This window comes from Phaseolus vulgaris, chromosome 8, assembly GCF_000499845.2.
Source record: "Phaseolus vulgaris cultivar G19833 chromosome 8, P. vulgaris v2.0, whole genome shotgun sequence".
In the NCBI taxonomy this organism is placed as follows: domain Eukaryota; kingdom Viridiplantae; phylum Streptophyta; class Magnoliopsida; order Fabales; family Fabaceae; genus Phaseolus; species Phaseolus vulgaris.
Genome location: NC_023752.2, coordinates 20,454,288 through 20,470,916, shown reverse-complemented (window position 1 = coordinate 20,470,916; position 16,629 = coordinate 20,454,288). Strand labels below are relative to the sequence as shown.

General features: G+C 44.3%; 1 protein-coding gene across 1 annotated transcript; it reads right to left on the bottom strand.

The window, feature by feature from the left end:
- Window positions 1-8,928: 8,928 nt before the first annotated feature.
- Window positions 8,929-9,483, bottom strand: LOC137824728 (uncharacterized). The gene has a single exon (XM_068630398.1). The coding sequence runs from the start codon at window positions 9,481-9,483 to the stop codon at window positions 8,929-8,931; it is 555 nt and encodes a 184-aa protein (XP_068486499.1).
- Between the last annotated feature and the right edge of the window lie 7,146 nt (window positions 9,484-16,629).

Here is a 16,629-nt window from a genome sequence, read left to right as displayed (position 1 = left end):
TGAATATGCGAACCTCTTTAAAGCATAAACCTCCCTCCTCCTTTGGTTTGCACAAGTTCTCCCAACTAACCCACGGTATTGTTCTTTTGTCCTTACCACATCCCCAAAGAAATCTCCTTTGGATGCTAGTTATACTTTTATAGACCGATTATGGAGCTTTATAGAAAGACAAGTAGAAAAGTGGTATTGTTGTGAACACCGATTTGATTAAACATATTCTTTCTGCCGAAGACAAATACCTTCCCTTCCATACATTTAATTTAGCTCTAATTTTGTCCACAACAGGCTCCCAGAATTGTCTCTTCCTTGGATTGCCACCCACATACAATCCCAAATATTTAAAAGGTACCTTCATTAGTGCACAATTCAGAATCTTTGCATAGCACTCGTTTGTGGTTCTCTTTACATTAAAGGTCACAAGTTTTGATTTGTGAAAGTTGATCTTCAACCCAGATGCAAGTTCAAAACACTTAATTGTTACCACACAGGAATAACTATCCTCACACACAAAAAGAGTGTCATCTGCAAATTGCAACAGACAAAACTCTACCTCGAGCCTGCCAACTTTCACACCTTTAAGCAGATTACTCTTTATTGCTTGTCTAACAAGCCCCGCAAGGCCCTCAGCTACAACAAGGAAGAGAAATGGAGCTAGAGGGTCTCCTTGCCTTAGCCCTCTAGTTGGTTTAAATTCTTTTGTAGGACTTCCATTTACAAATACTGATATTGATGTCGACTCCAAACACCCTCTAATCCAATTAACCCACTTATAATGGAAGCCTAACCTTTGTAACATATCAAATAAGAAATTTCATCTGATCAAGTCATAGGTATTTTCATAGTCTACCTTCAAACACAACCCCTCTTCATGTTCCTCATAATGTATTCAACAATCTCATTGGCCATTAGAACACTATCAAGCATTCCTTTGTCCTTTAAGAATGTTGAGTGACATTCATCTATAACCGAAGGAAGAACTTTCTTGATTCTATTTGACAGTACCTTTGAGATTATCTTATAACATGACCCAACTAAAGATATAGGTTTGTATTGATCAAGCTTCACTGGGTCACGAACTTTTGGTACTAAAGCAGTGAACAAACCATTACACCCTTTAGGAATGGTTCCAGATTCTAGGAACTGGCTAACCGTCGTGAAAATATCTTCTTTAAGAGTTTCCCAGTTTTTTTTGTATGAAGCTAAAATTAAACCCATCTAGCCCACCATCACATTGTTTAACTACATCCCTAATTTCTTCCTCCGAAAAACCAGATATTAAACTTAAGTTATCCTCCTGGGATATGATTTTAAACTCAACTGCTCCCAGTCTTTGACATTCTTAGGAGCAACTTGAGTTGGTCATGAAATGGCACTTTACTTAGAATTGGATCAATGTTCTAATTCAAGAACTCACCAAGACTTTGCACCAAACCAAAGCTCATATGGAAGTCCATATATTGTCAAATGGAATCAAACAACAAAGAATGAAGAACATAATTAAAACAACCGAACAGAAATGGAAAGGAATGATACTGCACCGAACAGAAAAGGAAACTAAGCTAGAAAACACAACTTTAATCGGTGAAAATGAAAGGAAACACTAAGCATTAAACATCTACCAAATGGAATTGAAAGGAATGAAAGAAAGAAGACTTATGGAGTGAAGCTTGCTGGATTTGAGACTTGGAAAAGCAATCACGCCACTTGGAGCCTTGTTCCAAGATAAGTGAAGGAATGCCACCACTTGAAGCTCACCATTGACACACAAGATAAGGCAAAGGAAGAAGAAGACACAAGACTCACAATTTCTCTCTAAATTTGAGTATAGTCTCTCTACTTCTAAATTCCAAATTTGAATTGTACAAGGGCAGCACCCTTATTTATAGCCTATAAGGTGCTGAAATGCAAAGCCAAATGTGCCTCAAATGAGACTCAAATTCGGCGCCAACTAGTGCATGAAGGAAGTGTGACTTTCCTTCCTAGTTTGGCACCTCCTAACTCCTATCTACACTCCCCCTAGCATCCCTTACTACTTACACACCTATTTATTACATCCGCACCCCTACTCTACAAAAGAAATAAGAAGAGCCATCTTTTGATACTCTTGTCCCAAAGCTCTTGCCATGCTCCTAGTGATTCGTTGGGCTTGGGCCCCTTGTTGGGCTTGGGCCCCTTGTATGGCTTGGGCTTCATGGGCTTGAGCATCCTCTACTTGGTTTCCATCATACTCCCCGGGTTGGAGAGAATTCGTCCACGAATTTGGGAAACCTGCAGCAAAAGGAGTGAGATCAGTAATATTGAAAGAATTACTTCCAAGATATGTAGTAGGCATATCTAACTCATAGGCATTATCATTAATCCTCTTGATGACTTGGAAAGGGCCATCACCACGAGGCATAAGTTTGGACTTCCTTAGAAAAGGAAATCTATCCTTTCTCAAATGAAGCCAAACCCAATCGCCGGGCTCAAAGATTAATGCCTTTCTCCTTTGGTTGGCAGTGTCAACATACTTACCAACTTTCTTCTCAATTTGTAACTTGATGCGGTTATGCAAATCCTTAATAAAAGAAGCCTTTTCAAAATCGTCCTTGCATAGAACCTCATCAAGTACAGGAATGGGAAGAAGATCTAGAGGTGTGAGGGGATTAAACCCATAAACAACCTCAAAAGGAGAATGGTTAGTGGTGGAATTTACTACCCTATTATAAGCAAACTCAACATGAGGTAGTAAATCCTCCCAAGCCCTTGGATTCCCGGAAATAAAGCATCGCAATAATTGACCCAAAGTTCTATTAACCACTTCAGTTTGACCATCAGTTTGAGGGTGGCAAGTAGTAGAAAACAGAAGTTTTGTGCCAAGTTTCCCCCATAAGGTCCTCCAAAAGTGACTTAAGAACTTAGAATCCCTATCGGATACTATACTTCTAGGAAGTCCATGTAAACGAACAACTTCCTTGAAGAAGAGATTTGCAATATGGCATGCATCATCCACTTTGTGGCATGGAATAAAATGAGCCATTTTAGAAAAACGGTCCACTACCACAAAGATGGAATCCTTACCCTTCGATGTCTTGGGCAGTCCTAAGATAAAATCCATAGAAATATCAACCCAAGGCATTGTAGGGATAGGAAGAGGGGTATATAAACCATGGGGTTGGACTTTAGATTTAGCCTTCCTACATGCTATACATTTATCACAGAAGGTATGTACGGATTTGCGCATGTGAGGCCAAAAGAAATGTTCATGCAAAGTTTCTAAAGTCTTAGCTACCCCAAAATGTCCCATAAGCCCACCCTCATGAGCCTCTCTAACAAGAGATTGTCTTATGGATCCTTGGGGAACACAAAGTCTTTTTCCTTTGAAAAGAAAACCATTATGTAAGAAAAAGTCTTTGTGACCTCCCTTGGAACACTCTTGATAGATTAGAGAGAAATCTAAGTCATCATGATAAAGTTCCTTTATGTGATCAAATCCTAAATATTGAACATTCAAAACATTTAACAAGGTATATCTTCTTGAAAGAGCATCGACAACCACATTAATTTTACCTTGTTTATGTTTGATCACATAAGGAAATTGCTTAATAAACTCCACCCACTTAGCATGTCTCTTATTAAGCTTGCTTTGGCTTTTCAAATATTTAAGGGACTCATGATCACTATGGATCACAAATTCCTTTGGAAAAAGATAGTGTTGCCAATTTTGCAAAGCTCTAACAAGAGCATAAAGTTCTTTATCATAAGTGGAGTAATTGAGATGACTCCCTTTGAGTTTCTCACTAAAATAAGCTATGGGGTGTCCTTCTTGAAGGAGAACGGCCCCAATGCCTATATTAGAGGCATCACACTCTATTTCAAATGTCTTAGCAAAGTTAGGAAGGGCTAAAATGGGGGCTTTAGTTAATTTATCCTTCAAAGTTTGAAAAGCGTTTTCTTGCTCTTGTCCCCACTTAAAAACCACATCCTTCTTTACTATGGCATTTAAAGGTGCGACAATTGTACTAAAGTCTTTCACAAACCGCCTATAAAAACTAGCAAGTCCATGAAAACTTCGTACTTCATTGACATTGGTGGGTGTAGGCCAATGTTGAATTGCTGCAACTTTTGTTTGATCTACATGCACCCCTTTATGACTTACCACAAACCCTAGGAAGTCTATATGATCTAATGCAAAGAAACATTTAGCATGATTAGCATACAATTTCTCCTTCCTAAGGGTTTCTAATACTTGTCTAACATGTGACTCATGATCTTCTAAAGACAAGCTATATATAAGAATATCATCAAAGTAAACCACAACAAACTTGCCAAGGAATGCTCTTAATACATGATGCATGAGTCGCATGAAGGTACTAGGAGCATTAGTCAAGCCAAAAGGCATGACCAACCACTCATATAAACCAAATTTGGTCTTAAAAGCGGTTTTCCATTCATCACCATGTTTAATTCGAATTTGATTGTAACCACTCTTAAGATCAATTTTGGAAAATATTTTAGACCCATGTAATTCATCCAACAAGTCATCTAACCTAGGAATGGGATGCCTATATTTGATGGTAATGTTATTTATAGCGCGACAATCCGTACACATCCTCCATGTCCCATCTTTTTTTGGGACAAGTATGACAGGCATAGCTCATGGGCTCATGCTATCTTGTACCCACCCCTTAGCTAATAAATCCTCAACTTGTGTTTGAATTTCTTTGGTCTCTTGGGGATTGGTCCTATATGCAGGGCGATTTGGTAAAGAAACCCCGGGCATGAAGTCTATTTGGTGTTCAATCCCTCTTAGAGGTGGTAAACCTTTAGGAGGATCTTGAAACACATCTTCATATTCCTTTACCAAATGGTCCAAACATGTAGGACTATCCTTAGCCGACTCACAGTCAATAGGTCTAGGAATAGCTAAAAAAATAGGCTTGTGAGTAACTATTACCTTTTTGACTTGTTGGATAGATATGAGAAGGCTTCTCTTGGAACTTTGTTTATCATTTTCTTTCACTCTCTTTTCTCTCATTTTGACTTGGTCCTCATGCACTTCCTTTGGAGAGAGAGACTTAAGAATGACTTTGTGCCCATGGAAGTTAAAAGAAATTTTGTTGGTAAAGCCATCATGAAATTTTTTTCTATCAAATTGCCATGGCCTACCTAAAAGTATATGAGTAGCTTCCATTGGAACAACATCACACAAGACCTCATCTTTATATTTGCCAATGGAAAATGTAATGAGGACTTGCTTGTTCACCACTAACTCACCCACCTCACTCAACCATTGTAACTTGTAGGGCTTGGCATGAGAGATGGTAGGCAATCCAAGTTTGTCTACCACTCTTGTGCTTGCCACATTAGCACAACTCCCCCCATCCACAATTAAAGAGCATACCCTATCATTAATAAGACACCTTGAATGAAAAATATTTTCTCTTTGAGTTTCATCAAAAGGTTTTAAAACTTGGCCAAGCATGCGTCTTATTACTAATAGGTCACCCTCATGTGGGCTTTCACTCTCACTCTCACTTGGGGATCTAGAAGGTGAGGAGTGTCTAGAAGATTCAGACTCATGCTCACTACCACCTACCCCATCATGCATATACATAGTTCGTTTAGTAGGGCAATTAGAAGCAATATGTCCATAGCTTAAGCATTTAAAACACTTCTTACTAGACGATTTAGGTGGTGATTTAGGCCTAGAATTGGAAGTGGAAGGCTTAGACTCTCTAGGTTTGAAAGTAGAGTCCTTAGAAGGGATATTTGAAAAAGAGTTATTTTTATTTTTCCAAGAAGAGTGGTAGTAGTTATCCTTAGAAGAATTTTTGAAAGCATTTTTCCTTGCAAGTTGATTTTCAATTTTACTAGCAAGGTGAACCACATTTTCCAAAGAAGAATATTCTTGTAACTCTACCACGTCTTGAATGTCCCTTCGAAGGCCACTCACAAACCTAGCTATCTTAGCTTCCTCACTCTCATCCATATTAATTCGAATTAAAAGCGTGTCTAGTTGTTTAAAGTAATCATCCACACTTAGCGTGCCTTGATGAAACCTTTGGAGTTTCAACATTAGGTCTTTCCTAAAGTGTGGGGGTACGAATCGAGCGCGTAAACATGCTTTCAAATCGTTCCAAGAGACCACGAGCGGCCTCTTGTGTAGGTCAATGTCCATGAGATATTGATGCCACCATTGCATGGCATAGTCCAAAAATTCTAAAGAAGCTAATCTAACCCTATGCTCATCTCTAACCCCATTTACATCAAAGATTTGGTCAACCTTAGCCTCCCATCCTAAGTATACATTGGGATCACTTTCACCACTAAAACTAGGAAGTTTTACATTAGGAGAACAAGGGCCAGCCACATGTTGGCGCCTCTCTTCATGGTGATGCTGCCTTGGCCGTGCATTGTCTTCATAATAACCATGAGAAGAATGGGAATGCCTTGAAGAATGCCGAAGAGGAGGAGGAGGTCTTCTCTCCCGGTTTTGATGAATTTCTTCACGGCTTAACTCCAAACTTTGGAGCCTTGCCTCCATTTGTCTTATCACATCAAGATAGTGAGCATTGAATTGCTTGGCATTCTTTAAGTCTTCAAAAAGGGCTGCCTTTTGAGGTGAGCAAGGTTTGGAGGATTCTCCACTAGAAAAATGAGCCATGATCAAAAAATACAAAAAACAGAAACAAAACAGTGAAAGAAACTTGTTAGACAAATAAAGTGAGATAGAGGTTGCTGGAAAAAAAAATGCCCAAGAAAGTACTCAAGCCACTCCAAGAAAGTATTCTGTCCTCAACCAAGCCTTTCTTGTGGAATGGAGGAGCTTCAAATGAAACAATGTCACAGCAAACCAACTTACTTAAGAACAAGTCTCCACAAAACTTTTAGAAGAACAAAAAGACAAGCAAGAAAAGGTATAAACAAGAAAAGCTAAACCAAAAACAGAAAGCAATGTATGACAAACTGGAAAAGAATATGAATGAAAGACAAGCAAGAAAATAAAGAACTCAATGAATAAAGAAGGCACACCAAAAGAGTCCTAAAGAAAAGTGCTAGAGTAGATTGAAGAAAACAGAAAAACAGCTACTGGAAATTTTATTTTTTTTAAATGCAAACTGTGCTATGTTTACAGATTTAACTGGAATGATTGAAAGCGAACTGGAATTTGAAAATTAACCACAGAAACTTCAATGTCTTAACTCAATAATGGCACTGGAATGAGGTAAAAACAGTAAGCCAATTGAGAGAAATAAATTTTTCAAAATTGCTGCCCAATTACCGTATTCTTTTCGGCAGTATTGTACACTTTCCGTATTTTATTTATCATTTTTTGTGTACTTGGAATTTTTGAGTAATTCTTTTTTCTATGCTTTTGTAACACTTTGAAGAATGTAAATCCAAATTTTCACAAATTTCCAGTGAGCCAATTGATTGCAGTAAATTGAAAACAGTAGCACGTTTGTAAGAAAACAGAATATCCTATTTAGGAATGAAAAACAGTATGATGAACTAGCAAAGACATAATGGAATGTGTGTAAAGGAACTTGTATAGAATAAAAATACAAGCATGAACTCAAATCTAAAAATGAAAATGCACAAAGGATCAAGCAATAAACTAAAAAAAAAACAGAAAGTAAACCAAAGCAAGAAACAATCAAAGCAATAAAAGTACTACAAGAAGTAATGACAATTATGGAATAACATGACTAAGACAAAACTTGACATGATTACAAAATGAAAAAACATATCACAAGATATAACAACAAGTGAAAGGAAGCTTAAGGTCAGCTCTAGGAAGGAGATTGCCATTCCAAAAGAGCAGCCATACTCATATGAACAATGAGTGTCATAATCCTTTTCACAAACACTTGGTGTAACAAAAGAAAAAACAGCAAGAAAACTCAAAATAAATCCTAAAACAGAATGGTAAACAACTTGAATTAAAGAGCTCTTGAAAGTAAAGTGCAATACAACTCAGAATTTAAGCAAGAAACAAGCCTAGACTCTAGATACCACATGATGTGAATGCAATAACAAGAATACATGATTCTTTGACATTCTTAGGAGCAACTTGAGTTGGTCATGAAATGGCACTTTACTTAGAATTGGATCAATGTTCTAATTCAAGAACTCACCAAGACTTTGCACCAAACCAAAGCTCATATGGAAGTCCATATATTGTCAAATGGAATCAAACAACAAAGAATGAAGAACATAATTAAAACAACCGAACAGAAATGGAAAGGAATGATACTGCACCGAACAGAAAAGGAAACTAAGCTAGAAAACACAACTTTAATCGGTGAAAATGAAAGGAAACACTAAGCATTAAACATCTACCAAATGGAATTGAAAGGAATGAAAGAAAGAAGACTTATGGAGTGAAGCTTGCTGGATTTGAGACTTGGAAAAGCAATCACGCCACTTGGAGCCTTGTTCCAAGATAAGTGAAGGAATGCCGCCACTGGAAGCTCACCATTGGCACACAAGATAAGGCAAAGGAAGAAGAAGACACAAGACTCACAATTTCTCTCTAAATTTGAGTATAGTCTCTCTACTTCTAAATTCCAAATCTGAATTGTACAAGGGCAACACCTTTATTTATAGCCTATAAGGTGCTGAAATGCAAAGCCAAATGTGCCTCAAATGAGACTCAAATTCGGCGCCAACTAGTGCATGAAGGAAGTGTGACTTTCCTTCCTAGTTTGGCACCTCCTAACTCCTATCTACACTCCCCCTAACATCCCTTACTACTTACACACCTATTTATTACATCCGCACCCCTACTCTACAAAAGAAATAAGAAGAGCCATCTTTTGATACTCTTGTCCCAAAGCTCTTGCCATGCTCCTAGTGATTCATTGGGCTTGGGCCCCTTGTTGGGCTTGGGCCCCTTGTATGGCTTGGGCTTCATGGGCTTGAGCATCCTCTACTTGGTTTCCATCACAGTCTTACCCTAAAATTCTTTGTGGCTGTGAATCTCTCTTCAAATATCTTTTTGGCCTGTCCTTTAACCACCTCAGGGTCCTCGCTCCATTGGCCCCCAACTTCAACTCCTTTTACTTCATTTCTGATCCTTCTCCACCTGATACAAGAGTGGTAAAACTTTGAGTTTGAGTCACCATGTTTCAGCCAATTTGACCTCGCCTTTTCGCGCAAAAGCGAGTCAATTTTATTTTCTATTTCCTTTAGCTGGCTCGTAAGATCCATACTCTTTATTTTTGCACTCTCCTCTAGCTCGTTGTTGTCGTCTTGGTTATCAAGAACCTCAATTTGCTTTAAGATATTGTTCTTAGAAACCTTCAAATTTCCAAACACTTCTCGATTCCAAACTTTTAGATCCTCCTTAAAAAATTTTAATTTATCTTTGAAATTTGTTATACCATCTCCTCTCGCAGTGTAAAAATTCCACATATCTTCCACTAGTTCCTTAAACCCACTCTCCATTTGCCACGCATCAATATACCTAAAAGGTCGTGGACCCCAATCCTTTATCATCGATTTCACCATTACAACACAATGGTTCGAAACCTCCCTAGGTTGGATATATTGTTTACTGTACCGTCCTGGTAGTCGGAAGTGATGACGTGACATCAAGCTACAGTATAGGCGTGTTGACAAGATGCCAGGTTGGCAGAAGGGAAGGAAGTCGGGGGGCTCGTGAAATCGCCAGTTATTAAGTGGGCGTGCTCCGATCTCCAGCATACCAGAGCCGGCGGTCACCGGGTTAAAGATGAAGTCGACAGATGTAAACTCAGGCGACCAAGTGATTAGAGATCGCCGGGGCAAGCACATCGCCGAAGATGAAGGTAGTGCAAATTGTGAAGGCGGCCGGCGAGACCACAGGGAAGGTGTACGAAGGCACCCTAACTCGCCAATTCCAGTAGAGATCGCGCTCCAAGTTAGCTATGCACTGAGCAGTATCATGCATGAGTAACTTAGCCAAAGGAGAGTCAGAAGCAGCGCCCAAGTCAAGGAGGCTCCAGATGATGGCACGTGTACAGCTGGATGCGAGCCACGTGTCCAGGTCTGTAACTGCCAGGAGAGAGAAAGTGACCAGGTATTTAAGGGTTCCCCAACGAACTTCTGAGGTACGCACGTTCAGATTGTCTTCTTTACGCTTGCGAGTTCTTGAGCATACTGTGAGAGAGAACTGGTTCACGGTTCCTTGAGAGTTCTTGTGTTACTCTTAGTATTTGGTGGTTCAGTCACTGACTTAGGCGTTGGAGTGCGATCGGCCGCAGCGGTGCCGCTCTGTTCTTTTGCAGGTTCTTGAGGTGGATCGTGACGAAGGACGGAGGTTGAAGCGGTGCACACGTCGATCCAAGTTTGACGAGGCAAGCTCCAACGTTTTGGTCAACAGGCAGGATCATCAGGCGCCCACCGTGGGGCCGTGTAAAACCTGTTCCCATCCACAGTGTGAGTTCGTGGAGGTTTTGTAGTTTTCTGCGTGGTTGTGTGCTGGTGCAACCATTGTTCGCTGTTCGTTTGAGATTGGTTCGGTGATTTCGCGTTGTCCACCGTTCGTTTGGATTTTTGTTCGGTGAGGTGAAGTTTTCTGCTCCTTGCGCGAAATTTGTTCGGTGAAGATCTGAGTTCTTCGGCTTGTTTGGTTTCTCGTGGAAGAAGCATTGGTTTCTGGTGGAGTTGCAGGTTTCCGTGGAGGTTCGCTGTGTTCTTGAGTTTTCTTGCGGAGTTTCGCAAAGTTCTGACTGAGTTATCGCTGAATCGATCGTCGCTGAAGGAAGTGTTGTTCACTACACTCTGTGAATTGCCAAGATTTCATGAGAAAAATGAGAAGCAACCGTTCAAGTCCAGTTGCGCCCGTTGCTGCTGAAGGCGCCAGCGCCATGACCATGGCGCAGATGGTGGAGATTATGCGTTCGTTGCAGGCGAATGTGAAAGCCTCGCGCATAGAACAGGCGAGAATGCATGAGGACCTGGTCGCCTCTCGAGCCAGGAATGATGAGCTCAGTAAAGTGACTGAAGAGCTGCGTCAAGCTCTTCAGGAGCAGCGAGGGCGTCCTATTGCTGAAGAGGTCGCGCCGTCAACGCCGCCTCGTGTTTTTCCTATGCCTTTCGCTCATGCGATTACTGACACGCCTATTCCTGCGAGTGTGGTACCTGTTAAGGCTGTTTTCACGGGCGTGGAGGATCCTGAGGCTCATCTCACCACGTTCCATACGCAGATGATGCTGTCAGGAGGATCAGATGCCGTGTACTGCAAGATGTTCGTGAGCACACTCCAGGGAACGGCGCTGGAATGGTTTGTGAGCCTGCCTACCGGTCACATTACCAACTTCAAACAGTTCTCGAAGATTTTCGTCGAGCAATACATTGTGAATAAGGCACCGCCCAGGGTGTCTTATGATTTGTTTGATATCAGGCAGTATCAGGGAGAGTCCCTCAGGGACTACCTGAATCATTTTGGGGCGCAGATGGTCAGATCGCCGGCCAAAGATGAGGAAATGCTGGTCTACGCATTTAAGAAGGGCGTGCTGCCGGGACCTTTCTGCGAGGCATTGATCAAGGCTCACCCCGCCACGTTTGCTGAGGTTAGGCGACTTGCGGTGGCCCACATCACCGACGAGAGTGAAGTCGCCGAGAAAAGAGGAAGCGTGGCTCCCACCAGGCCACGTGCCCAGACCAGGATCCAGCCACAGAGGGTGCTGGAGACAGCGGCGGCCAGAAGGGATCAAAGGACTCGCCATCCTTACGATCCAAGGAAGAACAAGGGCAGGGGCCAAGGACGCCCGCAACCAGCACGCCGGGAATACAATCGCCCGCCTAAGCACAAGTTTGTCATGGGGTTGGCGGACCTGATCGCCATTCCCAACATATCCGCTAGGTTGAAAGCGCCCGAGAAGGTGGGCGACAAGGTGCTGGGACCAAAGCCAGACGCCTGGTGTGAGCTCCACCAGGGCTTTGGCCACACTGTGGATTCGTGTTTGGCTTTAGGATACCAGCTCGATGATCTGGTTAAGAGCGGGTTCCTAAATGACTATTTGCTGGATAGGAGGACGGGGGGCGCGTCGAGTTCCCAGCCTGCAGGTGCTGAGGCTCAGCAGCACGAGATGCCTACACACGGGGAAATCCACACCATTGCAGGGGGTTTCTCAGGTGGTGGATGCACCGCATCACAGAGGAAGAAGTATGCCAGGTCTGTGATGACGGTGGACATGTTTGAAGACCACTCGCCGGACATGGACATTACGTTCACAAAGCAAGATCTTCGGGACGTTGTGCCTCATGACAACGATCCCATAGTCATCTCGTTGATCACAGCAGGAAGAAAGGTCCACAGGGTTCTGGTGGACCAAGGAAGCTCGGCAGACGTGATGTTCTGGCCGACTTTCACACAGCTGGAGTTACCCCTTGACCAGCTGAGGCCCTATGGAGGGTGTTTGTATGGTTTTGCTGGTGACCAGGTAGAGGTCAGGGGGTACATAGAGTTGAGGACTACGTTTACAGACGAGGCAGGTTCGAGAACAGAAAAGATCAAATACCTTGTCGTAAACGCTCCTTCAGCATACAACATTCTGTTGGGAAGACCCACGCTCAACAGGATAGGCGCTATACCGTCGACCCGGCACATGAAGGTGAAGTTGCCGTCTATGGAGGGGGTGGTGATCACCATCAAATCCGATCAGAAAGAAGCGAAAAAGTGCTATGAGAATAGCCTGAAAAACAAGAGGTCGGTAAGTTACGTAACAACCACCCCGCCTCCCGGTGTGAAGCCCAGATCGACGGTGATAGAAGAGACCGCCGGAAGAGACGTGGAGATGGTGGATGCTGAGCTGGGAGAGGGGAACGCCGGTCTGGAGGAAGAAGAGGCAAGGAATCGCCCTGAGGAAGCGAGGGAACTGGGAATCGCCAGGGCGGTGATCGCCAGAGAAACCAGGCCAAAACCCGTCGAGCAGTGGCTCGAGTGAGAGATCAGGGGAAAGATCTTCAAGCTGGGAAGATCCCTGGAGGTTGAGCTCCAGGACCAGATCGCCAAGGTGATAGAACGGCATCTGGATGCGTTTGCATGGTCCGCTTCGGACATGCCCGGGATTGATCCCGACTTCTTGTGCCATCATCTGGCGATGGACAACTTGGTGAGACCAGTGCGACAAAGGAGAAGAAAGTTCAACGAGGAAAGGAGGCAGGCGATTAGGGACGAAACACAGAAACTCCTCGCTGCAGGCCACATCAGGGAAGTCCAGTACCCTGAATGGCTGGCAAATGTCGTGCTGGTGAAGAAGAGTAATGGGAAATGGCGCATGTGCGTCGATTTCACTGATCTGAATAAGGCCTGCCCAAAGGATTCATATCCTTTACCAAGCATAGACGCCTTGGTGGATAGTGCTGCGGGGTGTAAGTTGTTGAGCTTCCTGGATGCCTTCTCGGGGTATAACCAGATCAAGATGCATCCCATGGATGAAGAGAAGACTGCCTTCATGACCGAGAGAGCGTGCTACTGCTACAAGGTGATGCCGTTTGGGCTGAAGAACGCGGGGGCCACGTACCAGAGGTTGATGGATCGAGTACTTGCACCGATGCTGGGAAGGAATGTGCAAGCGTACGTAGATGACATGGTCGTGACCTCGCCAGAAAAAAGCAAGCACGTTGCAGACTTGGAGGAATTGTTCACAACGATCGCCAAGTTCAGGTTGAAGCTGAATCCAAAAAAATGTATCTTTGGCGTGGAGGCTGGAAAGTTTTTGGGTTTTCTCTTAACTGAAAGAGGAATAGAAGCCAACCCGGATAAGTGTGCCGCCATCTTGGCGATGAGGAGCCCGACCACGGTGAAGGAAGTTCAACAGCTCACAGGTCGGATGGCCGCCCTGTCTCGCTTCGTGTCAGCTAGCGGAGAGAAGGGCCATCCCTATTTCCAGTGTTTAAGACGCAATAACAAGTTTGCCTGGACGAAGGAGTGCGAGGAAGCCTTCGTCAAGCTCAAGGAGTATCTGGCGAGCCCGTCGGTTTTGTGCAAACCGATTGTGGGAACCCCTCTCAGGTTGTATTTTGCTATAACTGAGAGGGTGGTGAGTGCGGTGCTCGCCCAGGACCAAGATCAGGCTCAGAAGCCTATTTATTTTGTTAGTAAGGTGCTGCAGGGCCCCGAAACGAGATATCAGGCCCTGGAAAAGGCTGCACTGGCTGTGGTATTTTCGGCGAGGAGATTGCGCCACTATTTCCATAGCTTCACAATACTGGTGATGACTGACCTGCCCATCCAGAAGGTCTTGAAGAAGCCCGACGTTGCGGGAAGGATGGTGAAGTGGGCAGTAGAGCTGTCAGAGTTTGACATTAAGTATGAGCCCCGAGGCCCGATTAAGGGGCAAATCTTCGCAGATTTCGTGGTCGAGCTCTCATCTGAGGCGACACGAGTTGAAGGGGACGGCTTCCGTTGGGTGCTTTCAGTGGATGGGTCGTCGAACCAGCAGGGTAGCGGTGCTGGAGTCATCTTGGAGGGACCCAACGGCGTGCTGATCGAACAATCTTTGAGGTTTGCCTTCAAAGCCAGCAACAATCAAGCAGAATATGAGGCGCTGATCGCCGGGATCCTGCTGGCAAAAGAGATGGGAGCGAGGGTGTTGATGGCTAAGAGTGACTCGCTGCTAGTCACGGGGCAAGTGACAGGCGAGTTCCAGGCTAAGGATCCACAAATGGCGGCCTACCTGGAGTATGTACAAGAATTGAAGAGTTCCTTTGCCTCCTTTGAAGTGGTGCATGTGCCCAGAGAGCAGAATGCCCGAGCTGACTTGCTGGCTAAGCTCGCCAGTTCAGGCAAGGGGGGTAGGCAGAGGACGGTGATTCAAGAAACTCTGAAGACGCCGAGAGCATTTGTAGCAGATCACCTGGTTCTTCAGATAAGCAGGTCGACGGAAAAAGCGGCAAGAAGTCACAGGTCTTTGACGCAAGAAACATTGAGATCGCCGAGAATTAGAGCATGTCGAGGAGAGAAGGTGAACATGACACAGGTCTGCGCTACCCATGAGCCAGACACCTGGATAACACAGTACAAGCGGTGCCTGGCAGATGGCCTTCTCCCGCTGGATCCGACAGAGGCTAGGAAGATAAAGAAAAATTCCAGCAAGTATACAATGATCGATGGCGAGTTGTACAGGTTTGGTTTCACTCACCCACTCCTGGAATGTGTGCATGGCGAGAAATGGACGAGGATTATGGCAGAGCTCCATGAAGGGATATGCGGAAGCCACGTCGGGGGTCGAGCTCTGGCCGCAAGGACTCTCTGTGCAGGTTACTACCGGCCAATGATGAGAGAAGATTGCAAGAGGTATGCGCAGTGTTGCAAACAATGCCAACAGCACGCCGATTGGCACAAGGCGCCTCCCGAGGAGTTGAAGTCGATTTACAGCCCTTGGCCGTTTCATACATGGGGAATCGACATCCTGGGACCTTTCCCGCTGGCGACCAGGCAGATGAAGTACTTGGTGGTGGCGATTGAGTATTTCACCAAGTGGATCGAAGCAGAACCAGTGGCCCAGATCACCGCACACAAGATCGAAGGTTTCGTGTGGAAGAACATTGTGTGCCGGTTTGGTGTGCCCAAGCGCCTGGTGTCGGACAATGGGACTCAGTTTGCAAGTCACCTGTTGAAGAAGCTGTGCGAAGGGGTGGGAATTCAACAAGTGTTTGCATCCGTCGAGCACCCTCAGAAAAATGGCCAAGTAGAGTCAGCTAATCGGGTGTTGTTAAGAGGTTTGAAGAGGAGGCTAGAGAAAGCCAAAGGAAGCTGGGCTGAGGAGGTACCCCGTATAGTCTGGGCGTACCACACCACCGAACAGTCAGGAACCCATGAGACCCCGTTCAGATTGGTCTATGGGTGTGATGCAATGATTCCAGTGGAGATCCAGGAGAGCTCGCCGAGATTCCGGAACTTCGTAGAGGAAGACTCGAATGAAGAGAGAAGGTTGAACCTGGACCTGCTGGATGAGGTCAGGGAAGAGGCGAGGTTAAAAGCTGAGGCGGTGAAGAGAAGGATTGAACGAAGATATAACTCGAAGGTGATGCCGAGACAGTTCAGAGAGGGCGACCTGGTGATGAGGAAAGCCCACCAGTATGAGATGGAGAATAAGCTGTCGCCTAAGTGGACGGGACCGTTTAGAATAACCGAGGCGCTCGGGAACGGCGCCTACCGCTTAGAGACATTGGAAGGAGGGGCGATTCCTCGCACTTGGAACGCCACGCACCTCAAGTTGTATTACAGCTAAGAAGCTTTGTAAGTAAAGACAAAAACGAAGTTATATTACAATGTCTCTGTTAAAACAGTTTGAAGGGGGCACTCTTTTTCCCCAAGGAGGGTTTTTAATGAGGCCACCCAATAAAAGAAGAGTTTTCGAAGCTCAAAGTTGTTTTAGATTGCATGCTTGTTGTTCTCAGAAAGTTTTGAAGAAAGACCTTGTCACTTATATGTGATTTAAGGCAAGTAAAGATATATTGCATGCTTTCTAAAAAGTTTTCAAGTCCTCATCGTCTTTCGGCGATCGGAGGCATCAGTTAAAGTTAAAGTCCTCATCGTCTTTCGGCGATCGGAGGCACCAGTTAAAAGACCTCAACGCCCTCGCGCGTCCTGAGGCGAGATAAAGACCTCCTCGCCGTCGAGCGAGTACAGGCGAGGAAGAGTGAAAAGTC

Coding starts and splice junctions, on each gene's coding strand:
- LOC137824728 (XM_068630398.1), bottom strand. CDS start 9,483: ATGATAAAGGATTGGGGTCCACGACCTTTTAGGTATATTGATGCGTGG.